General features: G+C 40.6%; 1 protein-coding gene across 4 annotated transcripts in view; it reads left to right on the top strand.

The window, feature by feature from the left end:
* The window catches only part of LOC118223692 (low-density lipoprotein receptor-related protein 1B-like), a 400,652-nt gene that overhangs the window by 172,322 nt on the left and 204,893 nt on the right, over positions 1-23,437 (top strand). For all 4 annotated transcript variants that reach the window (XR_004764484.1, XM_035410580.1, XM_035410579.1 and 1 more), the window contains 5 exons: positions 247-427; positions 13,968-14,187; positions 14,879-15,068; positions 21,782-21,904; positions 22,302-22,442. Coding sequence is in view for 3 of the 4 variants with exons in the window: in XM_035410580.1 (XP_035266471.1) it covers positions 247-427; positions 13,968-14,187; positions 14,879-15,068; positions 21,782-21,904; positions 22,302-22,442 (855 nt within the window). In the remaining variant the exon portion in view is untranslated. The remainder of the gene's footprint in view (positions 1-246; positions 428-13,967; positions 14,188-14,878; positions 15,069-21,781; positions 21,905-22,301; positions 22,443-23,437) is intronic.

Raw genomic sequence — 23,437 nt, 5'->3', positions numbered from 1 at the left:
TACCCCAATGCATTTCTGCTAGGAGTATTATTTGCATGTTCTTTGTTGTGTTTTTTTTTTTCAACACAAATGATGAATCTCTCGCAAAAAAATTAAAATTAAGATAAAAAAAAATGTGTTCACGCTTAAATTACAGAATTGGGGGGGACGGGGACAGTGACGGATTACAGCCGGGAGAGGGAGAAGCAGGGAGGATAAAAGCACCTCTGTGTGATTTATTTACCCCACTGTTCCCTCGCTCTGTAGACCTCGATAATGTGGAGGGCATTTCAGTGGACTGGATCGCAAACAACCTCTACTGGACCAATGACGGCTACCGAAAGACCATCAGCGTGGCGAGGCTAGAGAAGGCATCGCAGACCAGGAAAACCCTCCTGGAGGGCGACATGTCCCACCCCCGTGCCATTGTGGTAGACCCTCTGAACAGGTACACAACATTTCTTTCTCTCTTTCTGTCATTTAACAGAAGGTTCTAGAACATATGGTCATGCTGTACGTGTATTATTATATCCCTGCTTCTGTCTGTGTTCTTTTTTCCGGTATGCAAACTACACATAATACATCAACCTAAATGCAATCATACTAAATGAGCTGAATAGTCTTGACCAAAAAAAATAATAAAAGTAATAAAAAATAATAATACATCAAGTGAATTAGTGGAATTTTTATTCTTCCCAGAAGCCTGGTAGATTACTAAGAAAATAACAAATTTATACAATGTATTGGTATTTATTTAAGTGCATTTTTGGTATTTTGTTTAAATGATCACAATACAAGAAATAAATATGGAAATGAATGTGTAATTAGTCATTTAGAAAAATAGTATTCATTGCATTATTATAACTGAAAAACAGCCAAGAGTTGGATACTTAAAAGTATTAACTGTCGTTGATGCTTTCCTGAATCTAAGATTGTGTTACGTACATTGTGAATGAAACATACGGCCTTCTACATTATACCGGGCATACTGCTTCACATTCAAGCTGGCAGAAAATGCATAATTATTTCCCAGATATGAAGTTATCTTTGAAAAATTTTGCTGATATTAGCTGAATTGATTAAAATAGATGCAATTTAATCAAGACTCGTGTGTGGAAAATGAATTTACGATCACCGAGACAGAGTAGCATTTACAGAGGATAGCCGGGTGTGGGGGTGTCTAAGAACATACAGCTGTGATCAGCAGTTTGCAAATGGCTATGGTCCATGTCTCATGACTGTGCCAAATGTGAGATGAATTCATTAATTCTGTTAAAAGGTATTGACAAGTTACTGAAAAGTGTATTTGGTCGTTAGTTTGGTTGTAGCTTTGAACTGAACACAAAGAAAATTGCTTTATGTATATCTGTCGACTATGACCGATAAGATTGCCAAAACAGTTAAGCGTTGGCAGTCAGTCAAAAAGTTATGTGGGGAAGGAAGAAATTAACAAAGGAGAAACTGGATCATTCTTGCTTGAAAACCATTTGCAATTCTGGGACAATAAGTGAGATATATTAAACCCTTGCCTGGTCAATTGACCTGCAACTGAGAGATTGCTTTTGACAGAAATTAAAATTTAATGCCAAGATAATAACTATTGATACACCGATCAAACACCTTGTAGTTGTTCTATGTCAAGACTGCTTTGTTTTACAAATACCCTGAACAGTGATTGCTCCTATATCTTGAGTAGATATTGGCAGGTGAGCTGAATATTGTTTTATAGTTCCCATTATGGCGGGGACGTGTCGATGAATTTCAGTTCAGCATGGTTAGACTGCAGTTCAGCGTGAGATCCCTTAGCCTTTTCACGGGGATGAATATTGACCACGTAATTTTACTCGGTGCAATAAGTTGCCAGGTATGGCTGATCATTTGCATCAGCGTATGAAATAGCTTCGCCCCCACAACAACTCATTTTAGGGGTTTTATGCTATTGTTATAATTATCGTATGCATTTCAAAACCCGTCGTCCATAACACAGTTTGGATTCATCAGTTTGCCTCCCTCTAACACGAGCCTTCCTGCGTGATTGTATGCGACAATCTGATTGTGAATTGGTCGGACTTGGAAAGTCTTTCCATCTTCAAGTAACTTCTCCTGTATTTTTGTTTATTTCAGAATGCTGTCACCTTTGCAGTAATTGCTCATATTCGAGCCCAGATAGCAGAACAGTGATTTTCCTTGTTCCTATGGCCATGCATCAGTTGCTTTAACAGGCTGCAGTCTGCAGTATGTTCCCTCTAATCCTGAAGCACATCATTGTCCTTATCTCTGAGTCAAAAAAGGCAAATCTATACTTTATTAAAATGTGTTTCTTGTTTGTGTCAATTTCACCAGTTACAGATATCAAATTCATATTTTTTGTAAATAATGAATGATTCTGCTTTTTTTTTTGAAGAAAGAAAGCAGAAAACATAAATTACAGAATTTTTTTTATGGAAATGGTGCATTCTCAGACAAATTTAAGCAGCCAAGTCTTGTCTCTGGCCTGCCAAAAAAAAAAAAAAAAACCTCCAACAAAAAGCTGGAGTTGGCTTTCCTGATGTTTTGTTTTCGTGCTGGAAAGTAGAACGCATGTATTGATGGGCCTTTGGCCTGTGAATAATTTAAGTTCAAGTGGTTAAGCTGGTGTATAACTGACTGAATGGAAAAATCCTGAGATTCTGTGTACGGCAACCGAGCCTGTTGTGTAAAAACTGTGCACCGATATTGTGTTGGAGCCCTGCGGAAAGACAGTGCTAAGCGCTAAGCATTCAGAACAGGCACGATGCTAACTGCCTGTCAAAGGGTATACACTGCCTGCTGCTAGCTAGCGTCCCCATGGTGTTGTTCTAGACAATACCGGCATTGCATTTTAAAGAGCAGCTCTCTCAGCAGACCTGGGAAGGGGAGGGGGGGGGGTCAGTGCAAGCGGCCCATCAGGCGTACGTTTTTGTATTTATGCTCTGCTCTCGGGCAACGGGGGCACCTCGAGACTCCTCTTACCGCCTCCCACCCCACACTCCCCCCCACCACCCCCACGGGGACCGACGTGCTTGGCCTGCACGAGCGAGAGAGAGAGAGAGAGAGAGAAAGAGAAAGAAAGTGAGTTTCCGGGGCTCTCATTCATGTGAAAATTGTGTCCTCCGCCGAGAGACCCGGGCCTTGAATGAGGAGTCCTAAATCTCCTCAATGGCGCTCGTTCGCCCGCGATTTTCCAGCTTCGGGTTTTCGTAGTGCTCGCCGGGGCCCCCTGGGGCGGACGCGCCGCTGCCAGGCCGGCGCGGCCGCCAAAAGGTGAAAATCAATTTAAAAATAACCAATGTGAGGAGCTCTGTCTTGGCACCTGAGACAGGGTCACTAATATATGTGTACAGCCACAATGGCCACACACAGAGAGCCTCTTATAATGCTAACAGCTGCCCGGGGGTGCCCTGTGCTCTGACATGTTGTGCTGATGTACGTTTAATTCCCCCCCCCAGCTAAGCTAAACGGTTGCTATCTGACAGCCATTTTCATCCTATTGCACTGGACTCTGGAGAGTGCTTAACAGACAAATTAATGTCACATTCCAAAAACGTCCTTCTCTTTGCTGAGATTGCATCCACAGCCATATACTATTTCTATCTATGTAGAAGTCTTATTCATGTTTGATTTTTCTTTTTATGAAATAAAAATATATATAATACAATTAATCATTTATGTCTGGTGGGAAGGTCTGAATTTTTTTAACTTTTTTTTTTTTTTTTTTTTTTTTTTTTGCGCTGGATCCAATCGGAATCTTCTGTCGCTGGTCGCGCTTCTCCGAGCCTCGCGCTCGCCGCTATGTGCACGAGTCCCGTGTCCTCGGTGGCGTGAATCGCACATTCAGTAACGACACAGAGCGGATATTGTTTTTTTTTCTTCTTTTTTTTGTGAGGGAAAAGCCGTGACTTGGAGGTTATTGGCGACTCGCGGCGCCGCGCCCGCGTCTGAAAGGCGGGGGCTGCTACAGAGTCGCTCCGCTCCGCTCTCGGAACGGCTGATTCAATTACGCTTCTCTCGGGCCACTTTACCCTCTCGCTGGCATCATCATTACGGAGCCGCGCGGCCGCGATGCAAATACGAGATCTAAGTGCCTTAGTCATTGATTAGACAGACGATATGCTTCTGTCAGACATGCTGCGTTGAGAAAATGAGGAATAATCAGAAGCAGAGGAATAATGCTTTTATCTTTACCTGTGTGGTTTTCTCTACATATTAAATTTTTATAGCTTGCACATGTGAATACAATGTCATTAATTTTTAAACCTTTTATGTTTAAACATTTTTAAACCATTGGTTGATTGATTGATGATTAACAAAAACATCATTGTCACTGGAATTTCAATCTCAATGCAAGATAAAAACATAAACACCTATATATTTATAATAACACTTATAAATATTCTCCCCATTTCAGGGAATCATAATGTTTGGGACAAATGATGTCACAGGTGTTTCTGATTAGTTAGGTCGATTCAATTGTTTCCTTAGTGCAGGTTTAAGAGAGCTTTCAGTAACCAGTTTTGGTTATAGCCCTTTGGTTGTCTTTGGAGTCAGTTATTGGCATTTGTCAACAGGAAGACCAGAGTTGAGGCAATGAAACTCCATGAAGAAATTATGAGGCTGAGAAATAAGAAGAAAAAAAAAGTCAGAGGCATAGGCCAAAACTTAGGATAATCAAAATCAACTGTTATGGACATTGTTAAGAAGAAAGAGCACTGGGGAGCCAAGGAAGACCTCTGCAGTGAATACAGTGAATTTGGAGGCATTTGGTTTAACTTGATCAGACAAGATGCTTTTGTACACTTCATAATTCATTCTGCTGCTGCTATCTGCAGTTACATCATCAATGAAGAAAAGTGAGCCAATATCTGTGGCAGCCATACATGCCCAAACCATAACACCCCCACCACTATGATGGGGGGGGGGGGGGTGCTTTGGATCTTGGGGAGTTTCCATTGGTCTCCACACTTTCCATCACTCTGATTACAAGTGAGTCTTTTTTTATCCACAAGACCTTTCTCAAGAAATCTTGTTTAGGTGCTTCTTAGCAAACTGTAACCCGTCCATCTTGTATTTGCAGCAAACTAGTGGTTTGCATCTTGCGGTGTAGCCTGTATTTCTGTTTTTGTAGTCTTCTGCGGGCAGTAGTCACTGCATCCTGAAGAGTGTTTCTGAACTGTTGGATGGGTGTTTGGGGATTTTTATTCATTATGGTGAGAATTATTTGGTCATCAAATTGAGGTCTTCCTTAGCTTTGTGATTTCTGAGCTTACTTGTGCTCTCTCTTTTTAATAATGTTCCAAACAGTTGATTTTGGTTAACATCAGGTTTGGCCTATGTTTCTTTTTTTTCTTAATTCTCAGCCTCATGATGGCTTCCTTGACTTTCAATGGCACAACTCCTCGTGTTGACGATGGAGCTCACTGTATATGATAGTTTTTGGTCTTGCATTGATATTGTAAAGCACATAAATACAAGTATGCAAGTCAAAATTATGATTTTGCTACACATAAATCAGTCAGTCAGTCCATCAAACAAATAAATCAATTCAATTGTATTCATATGGTGCATTTTACAAAGAATGTGTCACCCTTACCATGTCCTTATTGAGGACAGTGTTCTTATTGTAATATTTGCTTTGGTTCCACCCCACACTGCTAGCCATAATGCATGTGTTTACATTTAGACATATTCATTCAGTGTTCAGGAGAAAGAGTGCAGTTTTCTCAAACCTCAAATTTCAATTGGAAAAAAAAAATATATTGCTTCCATTGCAACACGTTAACACAATACCCTTCTGGGCAGTTTACATATTCGGACAGAAAAATAAATGTGTTAAAGATTGATGTACACTATTTCAGACTGGTTTCTTACAGCCTTTATTCTCGGTTGGGCTGTTTATTGATCTGTACTGTCTAGTTATGTTTCTTTTGAAGATCAATGCTATACTGAATTCATAATCACTAATGAGTCTGGGTTATGTTTCCCTTTGGAATCCAACCAATCCATGCAAAGTAATGTTTTATCCATTATAAAGAACTTTAATATCTTTAAAAAAGAAAAATATACAGTTAATTGCAAAAGTATTGGAACAGTGACACAATTTTATTTTTTTGTACTCCAGCACATTGAATTTGAAATAAAGTAATAAATATGAAAAAATATTTAAAGTAAATAGGTTAAAGTGTAGACTGTCAGCTTTAATTTGAGTGTATTTACTTCCATGTCGGATGATCTGCGATTCTTACTGTAGGGCTTCATAACATGCTAACTTTAGCTAGCTCCATGCAGGTTGTCTTATTTAACCCATTACGTGACACATCAACTTCAATGAATCACTGTCTGCACCTCTTTTCAGTTTATTCTATTCCTTGTTCTTTCTCAGACGTTGACCACTCCACAGCTGTTTATACTATTCCAGTCCAGTTACTCATTCCCTGACTGTTCCTGCTCCAAAGATTGTGGCAATGGCAGGGGGGAGGTCCTTCTAATATATGATTATACACTTCTTCCCATTTCTAATAAATGCATCTGTACAATGGAATTCCTAACCCCAATGCACTCTATCACCTCCTATAGGACATCTTGGCACCCTTCTATACAAGCTTGACATCCTTCTAGCTTGGAAGAAGAATGGCAATGATTCATTGGTTCTAATGGGCACCTTTAATATCCTACTCAGCAGTCCCAAGTCAGCTTCCTCCCACTTCTTTTTTTCCCTTCAGCCGCTCGCCGGCTTAGTCCTCGCCCACATGCAAAGGCAATCAGCCTGCCCTGGTCTTTACAGGAGACTGCAGTGGGAGTACATGTGCTATCATGTCTCTGCATGTGTCTGGTCATTACTTTCTTACATACTTTATTGCCTCTTTCTGGGGACATGGCCATGAACTGTTTTGTGCATACTTCCTCTGGCTAGTTACTTGCCCTTGGTCATTACCTTCCTTGCCATCGACTTTTTTTTTTTAACTTCTCAACTGTCTCTGGAACTGAATCTCTCATTTCTTCTGTCTTTGGGAGGCCCTCACTCTGCCTAGTCATGTCTGGGTTGCCAAATCCATCCTCCTCTAGCCCATAGCTATCAGAAATCTTACGCGTGACCGGTTTGGCATTAAAGATGGAGAAGAACCATGCTTTGCATTGACTTGTATTTATCACGCATCCTCTCAATACTCCTCTGCTATAATGGGTTCTAAAATGGCTCGCTACTAAGGGAAAATTGATTCTGATTCTGACAACCCTTGTAAATTCTTCACAACCTTCTCAACTATTGTTACTCTACCGCTACCACCAACACACATCCGTCGGCTTAGCATCCTACTCTACTAAAGTGACTCATAACAAGGCTCTGTCAGTTATGCCCCTACTAGGCGTCCTTCTACCTGGCACTGGTTTCCAGTCTTGGTGGTTTCAAAATGACTCCCCAGAAACTGCCCTCATGTTGGTTAAAGAAGCTTCCGGACCTGTCCTTGAGAAAGCTGTGTCTGGCACAGTCCACCAATCTGTCACATTATAAAAACTTAATGTGCATGGCATTCCACGATGGGCACTTCAGAAACTGCTTGAGAATATCTTGTCTCAAAATATGGATTCCTACCACGTCAGTTGGAGATCCTTCTCATCCATGCAGTCTTGCACTGTTCATTCCTCATCCATCTTTTTATCTCTTAGTGGAAAATATGTTGGATCTGTCTCCTCAGGAGTTCATACGGCTGCTATTATGAGCACTTACATAACACACACAGAAACACAGCAATTATAAATGGGTGTTGGAAAATTAACCTCAGGGCAAGTGTTAATCAAGTGAGACCAACTATAAGACCATTAAGTTGGTGTCACCAAGTGAAAAACACTTTCATGAATGCTTGGCTTGTCCAGACACTGCTGGTTTTATTTTCTTATTGAACCAAACAAAGGGGTTTTAATGAGTTAAAAACGACTATGAAGCAGACAGGAAACATGGAAGGATTGAAGCATGTAGTATGTGTATGCAAACCTTATCTGTCATACCACAAAGAAACATGTGCCACTACGCATATTGAGCCTCATTCATAACATGTGTACAATCACTTTTGATTGTAAACTGCATGTAAGACTGTTTCCAAGAACATTTCTGCATTCAGGATTTTTTTCTTATCTATATTTGTTCATGGCTGTTTCCTTATGCAAATCACATGAACAGGATTGTGCATACAATTTACGAACAGCATTCATCATCTTGTACACCTAGAAAATGCACAAAAACAAAGGTCTGCAGTGCACTGTGTCATGAATCTCATTGTTCTTTCATGGGACCATTTTTAAGAACAAAAGTAAGAATCATTTAAGAAAAGTTTTGTGAATGAGGCCCGCCCTCTCTCTCTCTCTCTCTCTCTCTCTCTCTCTCTCTCTCACACACACACACACACACACACCTACACACAGAACATACATACACATGTGTGCAACCAAAGACAAAAGAGGAAATTCTGCCAATTTATTCATTCAATCCATCCAGGGGAGAATTCATAAGTAGGATTTAAAGTAAAGCCAAGTTTTTGTAATGCATTGATTTACTGCCATGGTTCACTCTGTACTCTTACCAGAAACTAACCTCATGGCTTAGCCATGATCCCATTACAGCGCGCAAAGAAAAGTTTGTCTGCCCTGTACAAAGCCTTCCGGGAGCTTAAATGCAATGGAAAGTGCGTGTGGGTTGGGGGTTGCGTGCCTCTGAAAGCTAAATTGGTGTTGGCAACAATGAGATGCATCTGATGGCCAAGAGCCTGTCTCATTATCACTCTCAATGGCTGCGAAGGAGAATGTGCGAATCCACCGGCTCTTGATCCGAGCATACTGAGATACCATGCAAATCCCTCGTCTGTGCGCCCCCTGTTTGGGTGTAATATATTGTCACGAGACATCCCTCCATGCGATGGGACTAAATGTGGCATGATAAAGGAATTAAAAAAGAAGAGGAGGCAAAATATCAGTCAAAGAAAACCTCCATTGGAAAGTACATAAAGAAAAAAATTTAAATGGGAAATTAAGGAAGTCTCTCTTGGTTCCAGTATAAAAATGATTTTCATTTCGATTAGGCTGAGGCCTTTGTTTATGAAGACAATGGATCAAGGGTACTATGGGATTACTGACTCCGGAACCAGTCTCCTGTTTTGAAAGGGTAATAGACTTTTCTCTGTATCCAGGGGTGTGGTTTTAACAGTCATTGATATGCTTTGAAAACAAGGCTTGAATGCAAATACATTCACATGAATCAGTGCCCACATACGTTATATGACCAAAAGTATCTTGGTATCCCTTGCTCTGGGGCTGTATTTCATGATTTGGGCTTGCCCCCTTAGTTCCAGTAAAGGCAAATATTAATGCTACAGAATACAATCACATGCTAGACAATTCTGTGCTTCCCGAAGAGTAAGGAGAAGCCCTTTCCTGCTTCATCATGACAATGCCTCCGGGCATACAGCAAGGTCCACATAGAAATGGTTTTGTCAAGAACGATGTGGAAGAACATGACTGGCCTGCAAAGAGCTTTTTCTCAACCCCATCCAAGATCTTTGGTATCAACTGGAAAACCAACTGTGAGCCAGACATAATTGCCTATTCAGTGCCTGACCTTACTAATTCTCGTTTGGCTGAATAGAAACAAATCCCTGCAGCAATGCTCCAACATCTAGTATAAAGCCTTCCCAGAAGGGTGGAGGTTGTTATAGCAGCAGAGGGTGGGCCAACTCCATATTAATGCTCATAATTTTGGATGAGATGTTGGATGTCAGGTGTCCACATAGTTTTGACCATTCAGTGTATCAAGATCATGCAGCCCCCTTCATAAAGGTACTGCAGGTTTGACCTAGATATCCAGCAATGCTCTCTTGTTTACCATTCCTCTGCACTTTAAGTTCATTATTATCTTTCATTTGATGTTTCAGACGTTGTGCTAGTCCATGCAAGGCTGAATCTTTGTAACGCAGGACTTTCCGAAATCCGTGTTTTACACTAATTCACTTGTCTTCTGATAAAAAATAACTTTCTGCCATAATATGCCAACTCAGTTACAACACAATAAATGTTTGTCGTACACAATCTTATTATAACAGAACAGGGATTCAATAAACTACAAATAATGTATTGGCTCCTGATTGAAACAAATTAATGCCACACAGGCTAATAATAGAAAACCCTGGGAGCAATTTCTGTTTTATTCACTCATGTTGCACAAGCTGCAGTGGCATTGGCAGAAATACATTTTTGGGCAAGCTTGTGACAAAGTGGGTGGGCAGACTAGGTACATTTTTTGGAATACATTTCCCACACTCACTGTGCCTCCACCAGCGCTTCTTAGAGCTAAACCTATGACACTACTGTATTCCTAACAGCAATGCAGTCATTGTCCTAACTATTCCAATTCTACCGCCTTATGGTATTACAAAAAACACAATTATGTGAATACATTTTTTAAAATCAATATTACAGCAAAACTAAGTACATAACAAGGAGAGCACAGGCTTCACATAAACCCAAACCAACAATGCAACCCCCCTCCCTATAATGTGCATGTCTGCTCATGACAGGCACAACTTATTATTCCTAATTAAGTGGAAATAACTTAATTAAAATTGGATGGACTGAAATGTAGCCTACACAACAAAGAGGGAAAAACAAGACCAGCAAACTTAAACTCATACAGTCAAATTAAGCTCTTTCTCTTTGAATCCTACAATAAACAGCACAAATGTCAGACCAATATCTGTGTTTATTTTCCCTGTGTTTTGGTTCTTCTGTGTAAAAAACACAGAATCCCGTGTTAACTTTACTTCTGTGTTTCCTTCAGTGTGAAAATCGAGCAGAATGTGGTTTTGCAGAAAAATAGTTTGTGTGTGTGTGTGCGTGTCTGTCCGTCCGTGTGTGCCATGCTTACAAAACACTTTCTCATTTGCTTTCATATCTGAGAGGACAAAATGGTTGAAGTATTATTTTGTGTCAGTATTAAAAAAAAAAAAAAAAAAACCTTGGGGGATATGTGGAGACGATAATGCGGTGAACTGCTACAGTAGCAGTAACATGTGGTGTGCAACTCTGACATAAGAAGCTTATATGTTTAAGGCCAGATTTATGTTTTTGATAGTTTCCCTGAACCTGAACCTCAAGTTCTAGTGGACACTTCATACGTACACACGCACGCGTGCACACACGTGGGCAGTAAGGCATCTATTAAAGGAATGTGTATGTCTGAACAGTGAGAAGACAGACCAATAAAACCAAGCCCGATCATATATAATTCAAACAGTTAGTCCCTGGCGATGGACGAACTGCATCCGCAAACTTGTTTTATCATCCAGGTGAACATTCTGTCAGCTATGAGTTCACCTTATTTCAAGAATTTATATTCTCTGTGTTTTTTATGTCTCACAAATTATCATATTATTCCCAGGAGAGCTTTTCAGGTTTGACAAAGTGATGAAATCACATGCACTTCTCAGCTCCCTTCATATGACAAGAAGAAGAGGAATACACACGGAAGTTGAATACACACAAGATGGGTGTCAGAGCAAGCTGAAAACATTTGTGAAACTCCCATCAAATTGCAGCTCTCGATACCTTTCCGACAGTTGATGTGAAATATTGGCATCTGGTTATATCCGGCTGTAATCCAGCAGGTTTGACAAGCCAGCAAACGGTGCTCATTCAGTCAGTGTTTGTGTGGATGTACGCTTGAAAGTGCTTAAAGTGTGCGAAGGCAGCACTCTGCCAAACTGAAACGCGAAACACAACAATAGAGAATGAATAAATGAGTGTTGTACTTTCACTTTACCTACAGTTAGCTGGGAGAGAAGCACAATGCAACATCCCATGGCACCTGCACACGGTTATCCTGGATGCATTAAGCCCTTTTACAACCCAGTGCTGGCATAAATATTTTATTAACTTTGAAATGGACAGTGACCTGTACCATAGTCAGGACAAAAGACTTTTTTTTTTAATGGGTAAAATTCTATTTGTAGGATTTAGAACGGGGCTAAAACTACAACCATCATTGGAAGTCCAAGGGTCCTTACCCCTCACCTCATGCCCTGTGCTGAAGTCATTCGTTTTGGCACGCAGCTGACTCTTTCCCATGCAAACATGCCTTGTTCAAATGTCAGGCAGCTGGGTTTATAGACCTGGGTATTGTAATTTATGGGGCTGCACGCACATGATGTTGGTTCGTTAAAAGGTGGCAGGGTTGGAGCCCACTGGCCCCCTGAGCCCTGCATATGCTGCAACAGAGAGAGGCCAAACATGGCCACATCTTTAAATGTGCTCTGCCCTTTCCCTTCAAAAGACTACTACTTACATGGAAAGGGGGAAAGACTCCCCATTGTCTAGAATATGTTATGATCTCATCGCTGTAATAAAATAAGCTGTTTGGTTTGGCTCGTGCATCTTAATCAGTTGGCTTGTACAGGTGCTAGTGTGGTAATGTTTGGGGGGTTGGGGGAGGGGTTAGGTAGGGGTGCTGGTGCTGGGTGGTGGTTTTGGGTGGGGGTGTTCGTGTTGAGTGGTGGTTTTTGATTGGGGTTTCGGTGTAGGGTGATGGTTTTTGGTGGGGGTGATGGTGTTGGCTAGTGGTGTTGATGTTGTGTGCTGGTGTTAGGTGAGGGCGTCTGTGTTGGGTGGGAGCATTGCCAGTGGGCAGGGATGGATGGGTTTGGAGGGGTTTAAGATGAGGAATAGCGTACCCATCCATCTGAAAACTGAAGATGGTTACAGGTGATATGTCCTCTGAGGGGTGGATCACGCTGGCAAAAAAAATGCACCTGCATGTCCCTTTTTTTTTCCTTTCCTGTCATCCCCCTCACATCTGTCCATCACAGGCTGTCAATTCCCGTCTGTGTTAACATGATAAGGTATGATATTACTACTTAGGACTTATCGTTTTCATCATTTTTTTCCCTTTCATTCGCGCTGTCTGGAAGTCAGTCTTGAGCGGTGGGGACGCCAGTCAAAGCGCTCCCCTGTGTGCGTTGCATTAATCACGGGGTCACTAAAGACACGCCGAGACGGAGGGCTAGATTCCCCGCTGACCCGCTCCGTCTCGCGCTCTGAACATGCTGCCCGCCTTGTTCGTTGATGACACGGATAGCATGCTGTTGCCTTTTTGATGGAACGTAGACTTCAAATCCCACCATGCAAAGGGGGTGAATGCAGGAGCACTTAACACATTGGACCACTCAGTCTTTAAACACCAGTCTCATTGAGAATTGTACTGGGGAAAATCCTGATGCTAAATTCAGCCCCAAACATGAATAAATAAATAATGGCAGTGGTATCAGATTATTAATTGCAGTTAGGAACTGGAACAATATTTGCATTTAATAGAAGGTCTTATCTTGTCGGGTAGCTGATTTCTTTATAGATCACAAGGGTCCCGCAGGCGCTGGGTGTCTAAAAACACTTTAGCCACATTAAATTAGAATGGTTGACACACACATCCAGAGCCAGGGAGGACCCTATTACACATTCATCATCTGGCCTTAATTAGCTCACTGAATATTGAGTCAAGTAATTACTTTAACCCTTGTGGTGACTCTAGAGGAATTCCAGATTTGAGTCAAAACCGGCCTCCCTCCCTTCCATAGTTTTTTTATTTTATTTTATTTTTTTTTACTTTTCTCTTCCTTAAAGGTAGCAGAATGGATGAATGAGCCAAGCCTTGGAATTGGGTCTTTAAGTTACAAGGCCAATTCCAATAAGGAATTGTTCTTGTAACTTAAAGGTCACAAGTTCTATTCCTTGGTAGGACACTGCCGTTGTACCCTTGAGCACGGCACTTAGCATGCATTGCTTCAGTATATACCCAGCTGTATAAATGGATGCAATGTACATGCTATGTAGAAGTTGTGTAAGTCGCTCTGGATCAAAGCGTCTCCTAAATGCCTGTAATGTAATGTTATGCAGTTTGTGCTGATTACTGGTTCCGTCATATTTTTCATGGACCATAGCTGGATGTACTGGACCGACTGGGAGGAGGACGAGGTGAATGACAGCATCGGCAGAATAGAGAGGGCCTGGATGGACGGGTCCAACCGGCAGATTTTTGTCACCTCCAGCATGCTCTGGCCCAACGGACTGGCGCTGGACCATCGGACCAACACCATGTACTGGTGCGACGCCTACTACGATCACATTGAGAAGGTCTTTCTGAATGGCACTAACAGAATGGTGAGTAAACAGAACTATCAAAAAAGGCAAAAGAGGCACACGTTTCACACATTTGGGTGAAAAAGCTTCTTTACAGAACGGCGGGTAATTGTTTTCATATTGTTGACCATGTCCATTCTATAAAGTGAAATTACTTTTGCTTTGTGACCCAAACGTGGGCCCTTTCAAAATGGTACATGTTTTTGCCCATTTTCTCCACAGATTGGACAATTATGAAAATAGCTGAACAGCTTTTTTTTTGTCTCACATTTTTCGTGCTCCACCTGTAAGAGTGAATTACTAACTGTGTAATAACCAACAAATACATATTCAGTGACGGTGAATAGATGAACTGCATTAGCAACTCCAGAAAACACTTTAATAAAAGAAGGCTCTGTTGTTTTAAATGAAAGAGGAAAAAAAAGAAATTAGTTTTAAAAGGAATATGTCCCCTGTACTTGAGGTATTTCAGGTAAAATGTCACACTTTAGTCACCTCCATCTACTGCTGTTCTGTCTCTGAAATAGAAACACAAATTTACGGCATCTTTTGTAATGATTTGTAATTTGATCTGTTTTTCTTTTTTTGAAAATTCATTTGATTTGTATTTTGCTAGTTTAAATAGTTTTCTGTGATGTTTTGATGACACTCACACACAAACAAAAAATGTTACTTCTCTTGTCAAGTCACTTGGGTTTTGTTTCTTGTTTAGGTGGTGTACAACGGCAAAGAATTAAACCACCCATTTGGTATAGCCTATTACCAAAACCGCATCTTCTGGACTGATTACATGAACGCATCCGTTTTCCAACTGGACCTGTCTACGGGCAACGTCACTCTGATGAGGAGCGAGAAGCCGCCTCTCTTTGGGCTGCGAGTGTATGACGCACAGGGGCAGCAAGGTGAGCGCACACTCTCGCTAAATCGCGAGGAAGTCCTGTTTCACTTTTCTCTTTGAACCCAAATACCAACCAGCTGCTTGACTTTAAAGGAACCGTGCATGCAGGGAAGGAGGGGGGGCGCTTTGAACTTTAATTAAAATGTCAGTTAGGTCCACAATGCTTTCTACCAAGGGAATGCACTCCAATGCAAATTTTAACCTTAAGATATAAGGTCCTATCAGGTTATTTGCCTTGCTGTCTTTCGGTCTACAATGTGAACTCTGTGGAAAGGGAGGGATTGGAAAATATCTCGATTTATCAAGGAGCAGTTTAATTGCCATTACAGTTAATAGTCCTGAAATCCAAAGGGGTTTGATATTCAGATTTTATGTTTTATAATAGTTCAGCGTGTACACCAATTGGGAATATTTCTAAATTAATTTCCTTTTGATGTGTAATTATGGCCCAGATTCGAGGCCACGCGATCCCAATCAGGACTGTTATTGTATTTGTGGAAGTTAACAAATGCGTTTTGCTTAAATATTTATGCATATGACTAGATAGACTTTCAAATTACATCTGTTGTTTTGAAGATTTTTCTTTTATTTTTTTCGTCTCTCAATGTAGCATCCTCTGGTGGAACAGATTCACTGCTGATTTTTATAGCTTAGTAGCACTCAACACATTTAAGACCTGCACGCAGTGGCAGAGACGGATCTAGAAATTATTTGTAAAGGGAAAAAATGTATGATAAAGTGCCCCCTGCAGATGTGTGTGCATGCACGCATACATACACAGACCTCTAGGGGCACCCGGACCTGCTAGTGCCCAGGATAATTTTCCCTGTTATAACCCCTTAGCTCCACCCCTGTGAGGTAAATCTAATTGGTCTGAAAGAGACCAGGTTTATAAGTTTGAAGCATCCAATTATAGGTCAGCACACAAAGGCACCCTGACCGCTGTTGCTAATCTCACCCCACTGCCAGCACTGCCGTACTTATTTTGTTTATCAAACTTATCATGCTTTTCATCGCTCATACCGTGATTGGGGTTAAACAGTGCGACACTCAACGTTGAGTCATCAACAGGCAACACACTGCACAGCGAGCGTAGGAGCCGATTCGGATGACTAGCCAGACTTGTAAAATGCAGTGCTATAATTGTCAAACCACCAACACAAAATAGGATGAGGCTTCGTATAGGCATAGATTTCTGTTGGAGGAAGTCGAAAAGGCAGAGATTGTGACAGGATTTTAAAAAGATATATCAAGCTATATCAAGCAAGTGAAATAATAAAACTCAGCTCATCCTTTTGGTATGTCTCCTGTGTTGCGTTGGTTGACTCCATACTTTTAGCTGAGAGTATTGAGGCCAGTCATACCATCGTGTCCACATGCTTACCATCTGCGTGATCCAGGATGTATGGGGCTTGCTGGATCAAAATTGAACTTCACTTTCATTATCTGCTCCCACCTATTATGACGCAGACATAGAGAGCCAAACCGACAATTCTGTAGGTGGAACATGACCACTAGAAATAGAATGCCAACGCCTGTCAGTTAGCCGTCACTCAGTTGCTAAGCGAGCATTTGGGTGCTCTCGTTCAAGCAGCATGTATTGCTGTTCTAACAGCATTGGTTTCTTAAAATGTTTCCGTTCAGGTTTTATATTTTCCCGCAATCTCTCCCCAAATTGAAATGCCCAAATGTGTGCCTAATCAATGCTTATCACTGCAACCTCCACTATTGATTCCGGAGAGGGCACACAAGCATGTGCTCTCTTCTTAGCATGTGTCAGCTGCTGTTTCTTATCACGCCCTGGTAAATGAGTTGGGCTGCCAGAGCCTGGACTCACGGAAAGACGCTTCACGTGCGGCTCACCAGATGAACATGCAGACACCCCGTCGACCAGCAGGTGGTGCTTGCGCGCGGTGACGCTGCAATACGGGCCGACTGAGCAAGGGCCAATCGTGTGCCATCCTGTGGGATTGTGTACACAGTCAGCGCTGGTATGGTTGGGATTCAGGATGTGGGGCCCATCCACGCACTGCACCACTGGCTTAACAGGACGAGCCATGCAGCAGCCCCTGCTCCTACAGCAGTGCTGGTCGTTTGGAGTTGTCTTCAGATGTAATTTGTTCAGGAATATTGCCATGGCCTAGTTCTGGGGAACAAACAAAGGAACTTGCAGCCATGCTAGCATAAAGCAGTGTTTATACAAAGGTTACTGTCGTTAATGAAAAGGAGCATGAAAGCAAAAACTACGCAGGAAAAAACATTCTCGCTAACTGAAATAAAATAAAAATGACGGTTTGCAAAAGCACAGAAGCTAAATTGAAACTATAATGTGCACTTCCAAAACTATGCTATGTATGTTTTTATGTTTTTATTCATTTATTAGAAAACATGCATTATGAAAGTCTTAAATCATACCATTGACAAATTCCTGCCCATCCATTATTATTTATACCCGCTTATCCTGGTCAGGGTCGCAGGGGGTTCTGGATACTATCCCGGCGCACATTAGGCGAGAGGCAGGAATATACACCCTGGACAGGTCGCCAATCTGACTCAGGGCGCACACGCTATTCACTCACACACTCATACCTATGGGCAATTTAGAGTCTCCAATTAGCCTACCTGCATAGCTTTGGACTGTGGGTGGAAATCAAAGTACCCAGAGGAAACCCATGTGGACATGGTGAGAACATGCAAACTCCAAACATAAAGGCCCAGGCTGCTGCAAATTCCTACCATAACACAGACTAACTAGTGATTTTTGGGAAATAAAAATTAAACTAAAACTTTAAACCCCTGAAAACCGAAATTAAAAACGAAATAGAAATGAAAACTACTGAAAAATGCCATAAACTATAACTATTACATACTTGGGCCCATCGCTCCTGTGAGAGCATAGGCCATTGACAACTCCTCTCCATCGCACCCTGTATTTCCCCTGGTTTATACTCTCTAGATCAATGGTGACCAACCCTGTTCCTGGAAATCTACCTTCCTGTTGGTTTTCAGTCCAACCCCAACAAAGCACACCTTATTCAACAGCTAGAGATCTTGCTGAGCTACTCATTAGTAGAATCAGGTGTGCCAAATTAAAGTTGAGATGAAAACCAACAGGATGGTAGATCTCCAGGAACAGGGTTAGTTACCACTGCCCCAGATGTAGGAACAGGGGACGTGAGGGTTACAGACACAGACATGCAGGGGCACCTGTTCCAACACAGTGGGAGGTCATCGTGTGATAAAAGGCCATGCAGAGTAGCAACAGAAGGAGAGGAGTAAGGATGTGTGTCTTTTTTTACATTTATTTATGTTGAGCATCTTACAATCAAGCTCTCCTAGTCCTTAAATTGTTTATCTCTGGGATTTTTGCAGTTTTTCCATCTTGACACAGTCTTCATTTTCCAATGTCAGACCTGCCAACCTGCACGCATTTTGTGTACCAAAATACGCAGTTACGAAATGCCAGCTGAAACTACGCAAAAAAAAAAAATATATATTATTGTAATTTAATTACGGAAAACGATCAATTAATACAAAACAATACCGTACATTTATTCGGTATTTAAACTACATCCCTCGGATTGAACCAGATGCTACGACCTTGTGCTTGTGGTTCTGTAACCCCTCCCCGACCCACTCAACATCCACTGGTACACAGCGGTACTTTATTATCCACCGAGGCGTAACGCTGCATTGCTGAGGTAAAATGGGAAGTGGGGAGTAATAATCAAGCACAAAAATGTGACCGTAATGTTAACATATAAAACGTTATAACATATTCGGTAACTTTACGAGATGATGCATTTCAGGGGGTATATCCTAATGAGATAAATTTGTGTATATAGTTAGCCGTAGTAGTAGCTCACATACGATTTAGCCTCGTTAGGTGGCGTGCGAATAACTGATGGAGTAATTTAGCTGCTGTAACTCAAACGCTACGGAGACTCCCTGTTCAAACTTTGAATCACGCACGCTCTGTTTGAGCAAAGTGACCATTGCAAAGGTGTTTGACTATAGACTGCTAACGTAGCAAATAATTCCCATTATTGCAGCCAGTCACCCGACCAGCCTTGCAGTTAGAAAATAATCATGACGTCAGATGATGAGGATACTAACGGGGAGAGAGAGAGAGCAGCAGACCTACTAAAATGAAGTGAGTCCATGCCCCCCAGAAGTTCCTCGCAAAATATCAGGAGCAATGGCTGTGCCTCCGCCCCTCAAAATGTCCGTTTTGCACATTGTGCAATTATGATTTTGACATTAGCCACCAGGGAGCTTCAGGTAATAATTTAGCTAAACCTCTAGTTACTAAGGCCTACATTCCTAGATAATTTTTCAATTGAATACTTTTTTTTTTTTTTCCCATTAGGCCTATATGATGTGTGCCTATATAAGCTGATTCAATTATTTAATTATTAAATAAAAATGGAAATCATGAACAGAAACTTGGTTTTATTCATAATTGACAGCAACATAAGTTTTTTTTTTTTTTTTTTTACATTACAATATGAGTTTCTGTAAATACTTGAAAATGAAAACATATGTTACAATATACAAAATAAATTATTTCCATTTTTATTAAATAATTGAATGCAATTCACTTAACTGATGGTTATCAGTTTTTATAAGCACACATATCATATAATGAAATATTAATCATGAAAAATTTGTTTTAAGCAGGCGTACTCAAACTTTTGACTTGCAGGTGTATCATAATATAGCCCAGTGCAGTGCAAGTGATATTTTAGAGTCAGGTCAAGTTCTACAATTTTGCCTGATCACTTCAACAGTCAAAACTAGAATTATGAAGAAAAGCTTGTGTGAAAGCATGTGAACTAAGCGTTACACTGACTATTGTGGTACTCAAAATATTTTCCTATTTTTTTAAGATTGGCAGGTCTGCAATGTAGCCTCATGATGACTTGTGCTCCATAAATAAATAAATAAATAAATAAATAAACTTTAGGTAGGGAACAATTCAGTTAATATATGTGCATTTATTGAATTTTTTTTATTTTTTATTTTTTTACAGATTTCAGTCAATTTAACTACCCCTCCAACCCCCTCCCACACCTTAAACTCCTACTTCTCAAAAGCATTAGTTTAATTGTAATTAAAGCCAAAGGAGGCTATTTTGAGGAAAGTTGTGTTTAAGATTATTAAGTAAATAATTATAATTAAATAAATAAATAAGTAAAATAAATAATAATAATAATAATAATAATAATTATTATTATTGTTATTATTATTATTATTATTATTGTTATTATTATTATTAATAATAATAATAATAATAATAATAATAATATTATTATTATTATTATTGTAATTATAATAAAGTAAAACTTATCTTTTTGTATTATTGTAGGTAGAAATTTAAATAAAAATGTTTACACTTTGTTGTAATTTTTGGGACTAAGACACATACTTCTTGATTTGTGCTCCACAATTTTAGATGTGTAATCACACTATTGATCGCATGTGGTTAAAGTGCAGATTTTCAGCTTTTATTAAATGGTATTTTATATATTTTTGTTTCACCATGTAGAAATTACAGCAATTTTTATAAGTACCCCCCTTTTCAGGGCATTGTGTGTGTGTGTGTGTGTGTGTGATTGTAAAAATCCTTGACAGAGTACTTAAATGTGCTATTGCCAAAAAAACAAAGTAGGCAGTAACTATTAGTTCAACTCACAAAGACCACTGTTTATTTATAGTAGATATTCTCAGTGTAGTTTTACATTTAGTTTTATGTCAGTACAGTATGTACAGTGCAAAAGGTGATCAATGGGTTAATGGCAGGCGAACGGTGCATGGCTAAAGCTCCACTAGAAAATGCATTATATCCCTGCAGCTGAAAAGTACATGGCAGAGTGAGCAAGCAGTGAGGAAAAGCCAACTGGATTTCGATCCGAATTCTGAGCATGTCATGAGAAGTTAAGCCAGCCATCTCTCCAAAGCTCATGTCACCCAGAAGATTAATTGGATCTCTCCTCCTTTGAGTATTACTGATTGGCTCTCACAGAATAGAAGCCTTTATCTCATTGGCTCAGGCGCCACATTTGGACTTCTCGGGCTCCGAAGCCTTGCAATTGTCCCCATACTTCAACTTAATAAGTGACAGTTTCTCCACAAAAAAAGGGGAAAAAAAGCTTTTTCTTTCTTTCTTGCCTCTGACCGTAAGACAGATGATTCAGCTGAAAGGATAAAAATGTCAACCGTGCCTCCTAAACGATGTTCCCCCATAATTCACTGTTAATGCATGCATTTATTTGTGATATTACTCGTCAGTGTCACTCCCTTACAGAACAGAAAATTGGTTTTCTATAAAGATGGAGGGAAATGGTATTCCTTTTCATATGGAAAGCCTCATGAATTGTTTGATTCCGTTCATTTATCATACTCTGCTAAAATTCCACTTGAAGGGAACTAACAGTATTTCTCAAGGGCAAGTGCATGCACAACACAGCCACAGGAAGTGTTTGGTTTGAATTTAGGCCGGGACCCTGTTGTTTCATTTGTGCAGTGCACAGTGTAGTCCTGTCTTTCGCCTGTAGATATTATCTACATAGATGGGTGTGCATCTGTAATACAGGCTGTTTCAAGTTTTCTGGGAATGAGTTAGCGCTAAGCCAATACATGAACTAGCACACGGACCTGGAACAGGATTGTGCATGGTTGTGCATTATGTGCTCATCGTTCATGTGTGATCTGCAGGTGACAATGCATGCCGTGTGAATTACGGAGGTTGCAGCACGCTGTGCCTCGCCATCCCCGGGGGGCGGGTGTGCGCTTGTGCCGACAACCAGCGTCTGGAGATGAATAACGTCACCTGCTCTGGTAAGCTTCCCTCTCTCTCTATGGTTTTTCCGAGAAAGAAAAATCTGTACTGTGCAAACAGGATCACGAGGAAATCTATATCTTTCTTTTTTCCCCCCTTCCTCTCTCTCTCTCTCTCTCTCTTTCTCTCTCTCATTCTATCTCCCTCTCTCTCTCGCTCTCTCCCTCTTTTCCTCTCATTCTCTCTTGAGAGAAAGAAAAAAAGACCGTAGGAGATCAAATATGATTATCCAAGTCACAATGTGACAACTGAACCCTAAAGCAAAACAAATTGCACAATGTGTACCTCCAGTGCATTGTGGGGGAGGGGGAAATGCGCAGCTGGGCTTCGAACAGCTGGAAGTCTGTAGCATTGGTGGTTTCCCGCCTCCACGACGGCGTGTTTCCCTTTTCCCAGTCACGCCGGGGGAGACCGCGCCGCAGCGCTGCAAGAGCGAGGAGTTCCGGTGCCGCAACCAGCGCTGCGTCCAGCTGTCCTGGAAGTGTGACGGGGACGACGACTGTATGGACGGCAGCGACGAAGACCCACAAATATGCCGTATGCAATTCCTCCCCCCTGAAAGCCTTTAGAAATCCATAACTGTCGCAATGTGAGAGTTTGAAAATATAATGTGAAGCTGTATTATCGTCTAATAGAAAAGGATTTACTATATTTAAAAAAAAAATACAAGTACAGTTGTCAACACAGCTTACTTGGCTCGACCAATAATTATTTTATGGCATTCAGTACTGGTCTGTGTTTTCTCTTTCAGTGCACACTTCAATTTGCAATTTAGGTCTTGTAAAATGCATTCTGGAAAAAGTCGATAACTGTTTGAATGTGTGAAAATGAATATTGTAGAGCAAAGACACATCATCTGTGTGAAGTCAAAGTGTGTTCATTAGAACATTCATATTAATTCTATAAGGGTACTTAGCTTCTTCCACTGCCCAGACTAGAGTTTAATCCATTTACTTAATATGATAATGAGTTAGGTTATGTCAAGGTCTGTATGCTTTGTCCCTACTCATGCTAATGTAGTACTAAATCACAGCTGGTTAGCATCTAGTGTTTTTGCAGTAGAAGAAGTATAGGGGTGGATAAGTATGTTTGAATTTAAATTCAAAAATTGCAAGCTAGAAAACAGTGGACTAGTGTTTAGTGTGCTTATATGAATGACAGTCAGAGATTTTTAAAAAAGCTGAACACTTTGGAACAAATCTAAAAATGTACCAACTAATAACTGAAACCAACCTGTATTTACCAAAAAAAGAAATACTGTTCGTTCATATAGATATGATGCGCAGGGAATGTACAAGCCGATGCACAAATACAGCAGGTGAACAATGAAAAAACAAAATCAATAGCTATAGTCTCAGCAAAGTAGTATTTCATTGCTACTTGAACACATTGAATGCTTGTGGCTGTATCAGATAATTGTTTGTTGTCAGTGTGTTCGGTGAAATTTTCTATTTAATTTAATTTAATTTTTTGGTTTTTGTCATACAATAACCGATGCCCCCCAGCATAAAACTATAAAAATGCCATAACCT

Source organism: Anguilla anguilla, chromosome 3 (assembly GCF_013347855.1).
Source record: "Anguilla anguilla isolate fAngAng1 chromosome 3, fAngAng1.pri, whole genome shotgun sequence".
NCBI lineage: Eukaryota > Metazoa > Chordata > Actinopteri > Anguilliformes > Anguillidae > Anguilla > Anguilla anguilla.
Note: the sequence above shows the minus strand (reverse complement) of the source record. Positions and strands in the feature narration are given on the sequence as shown.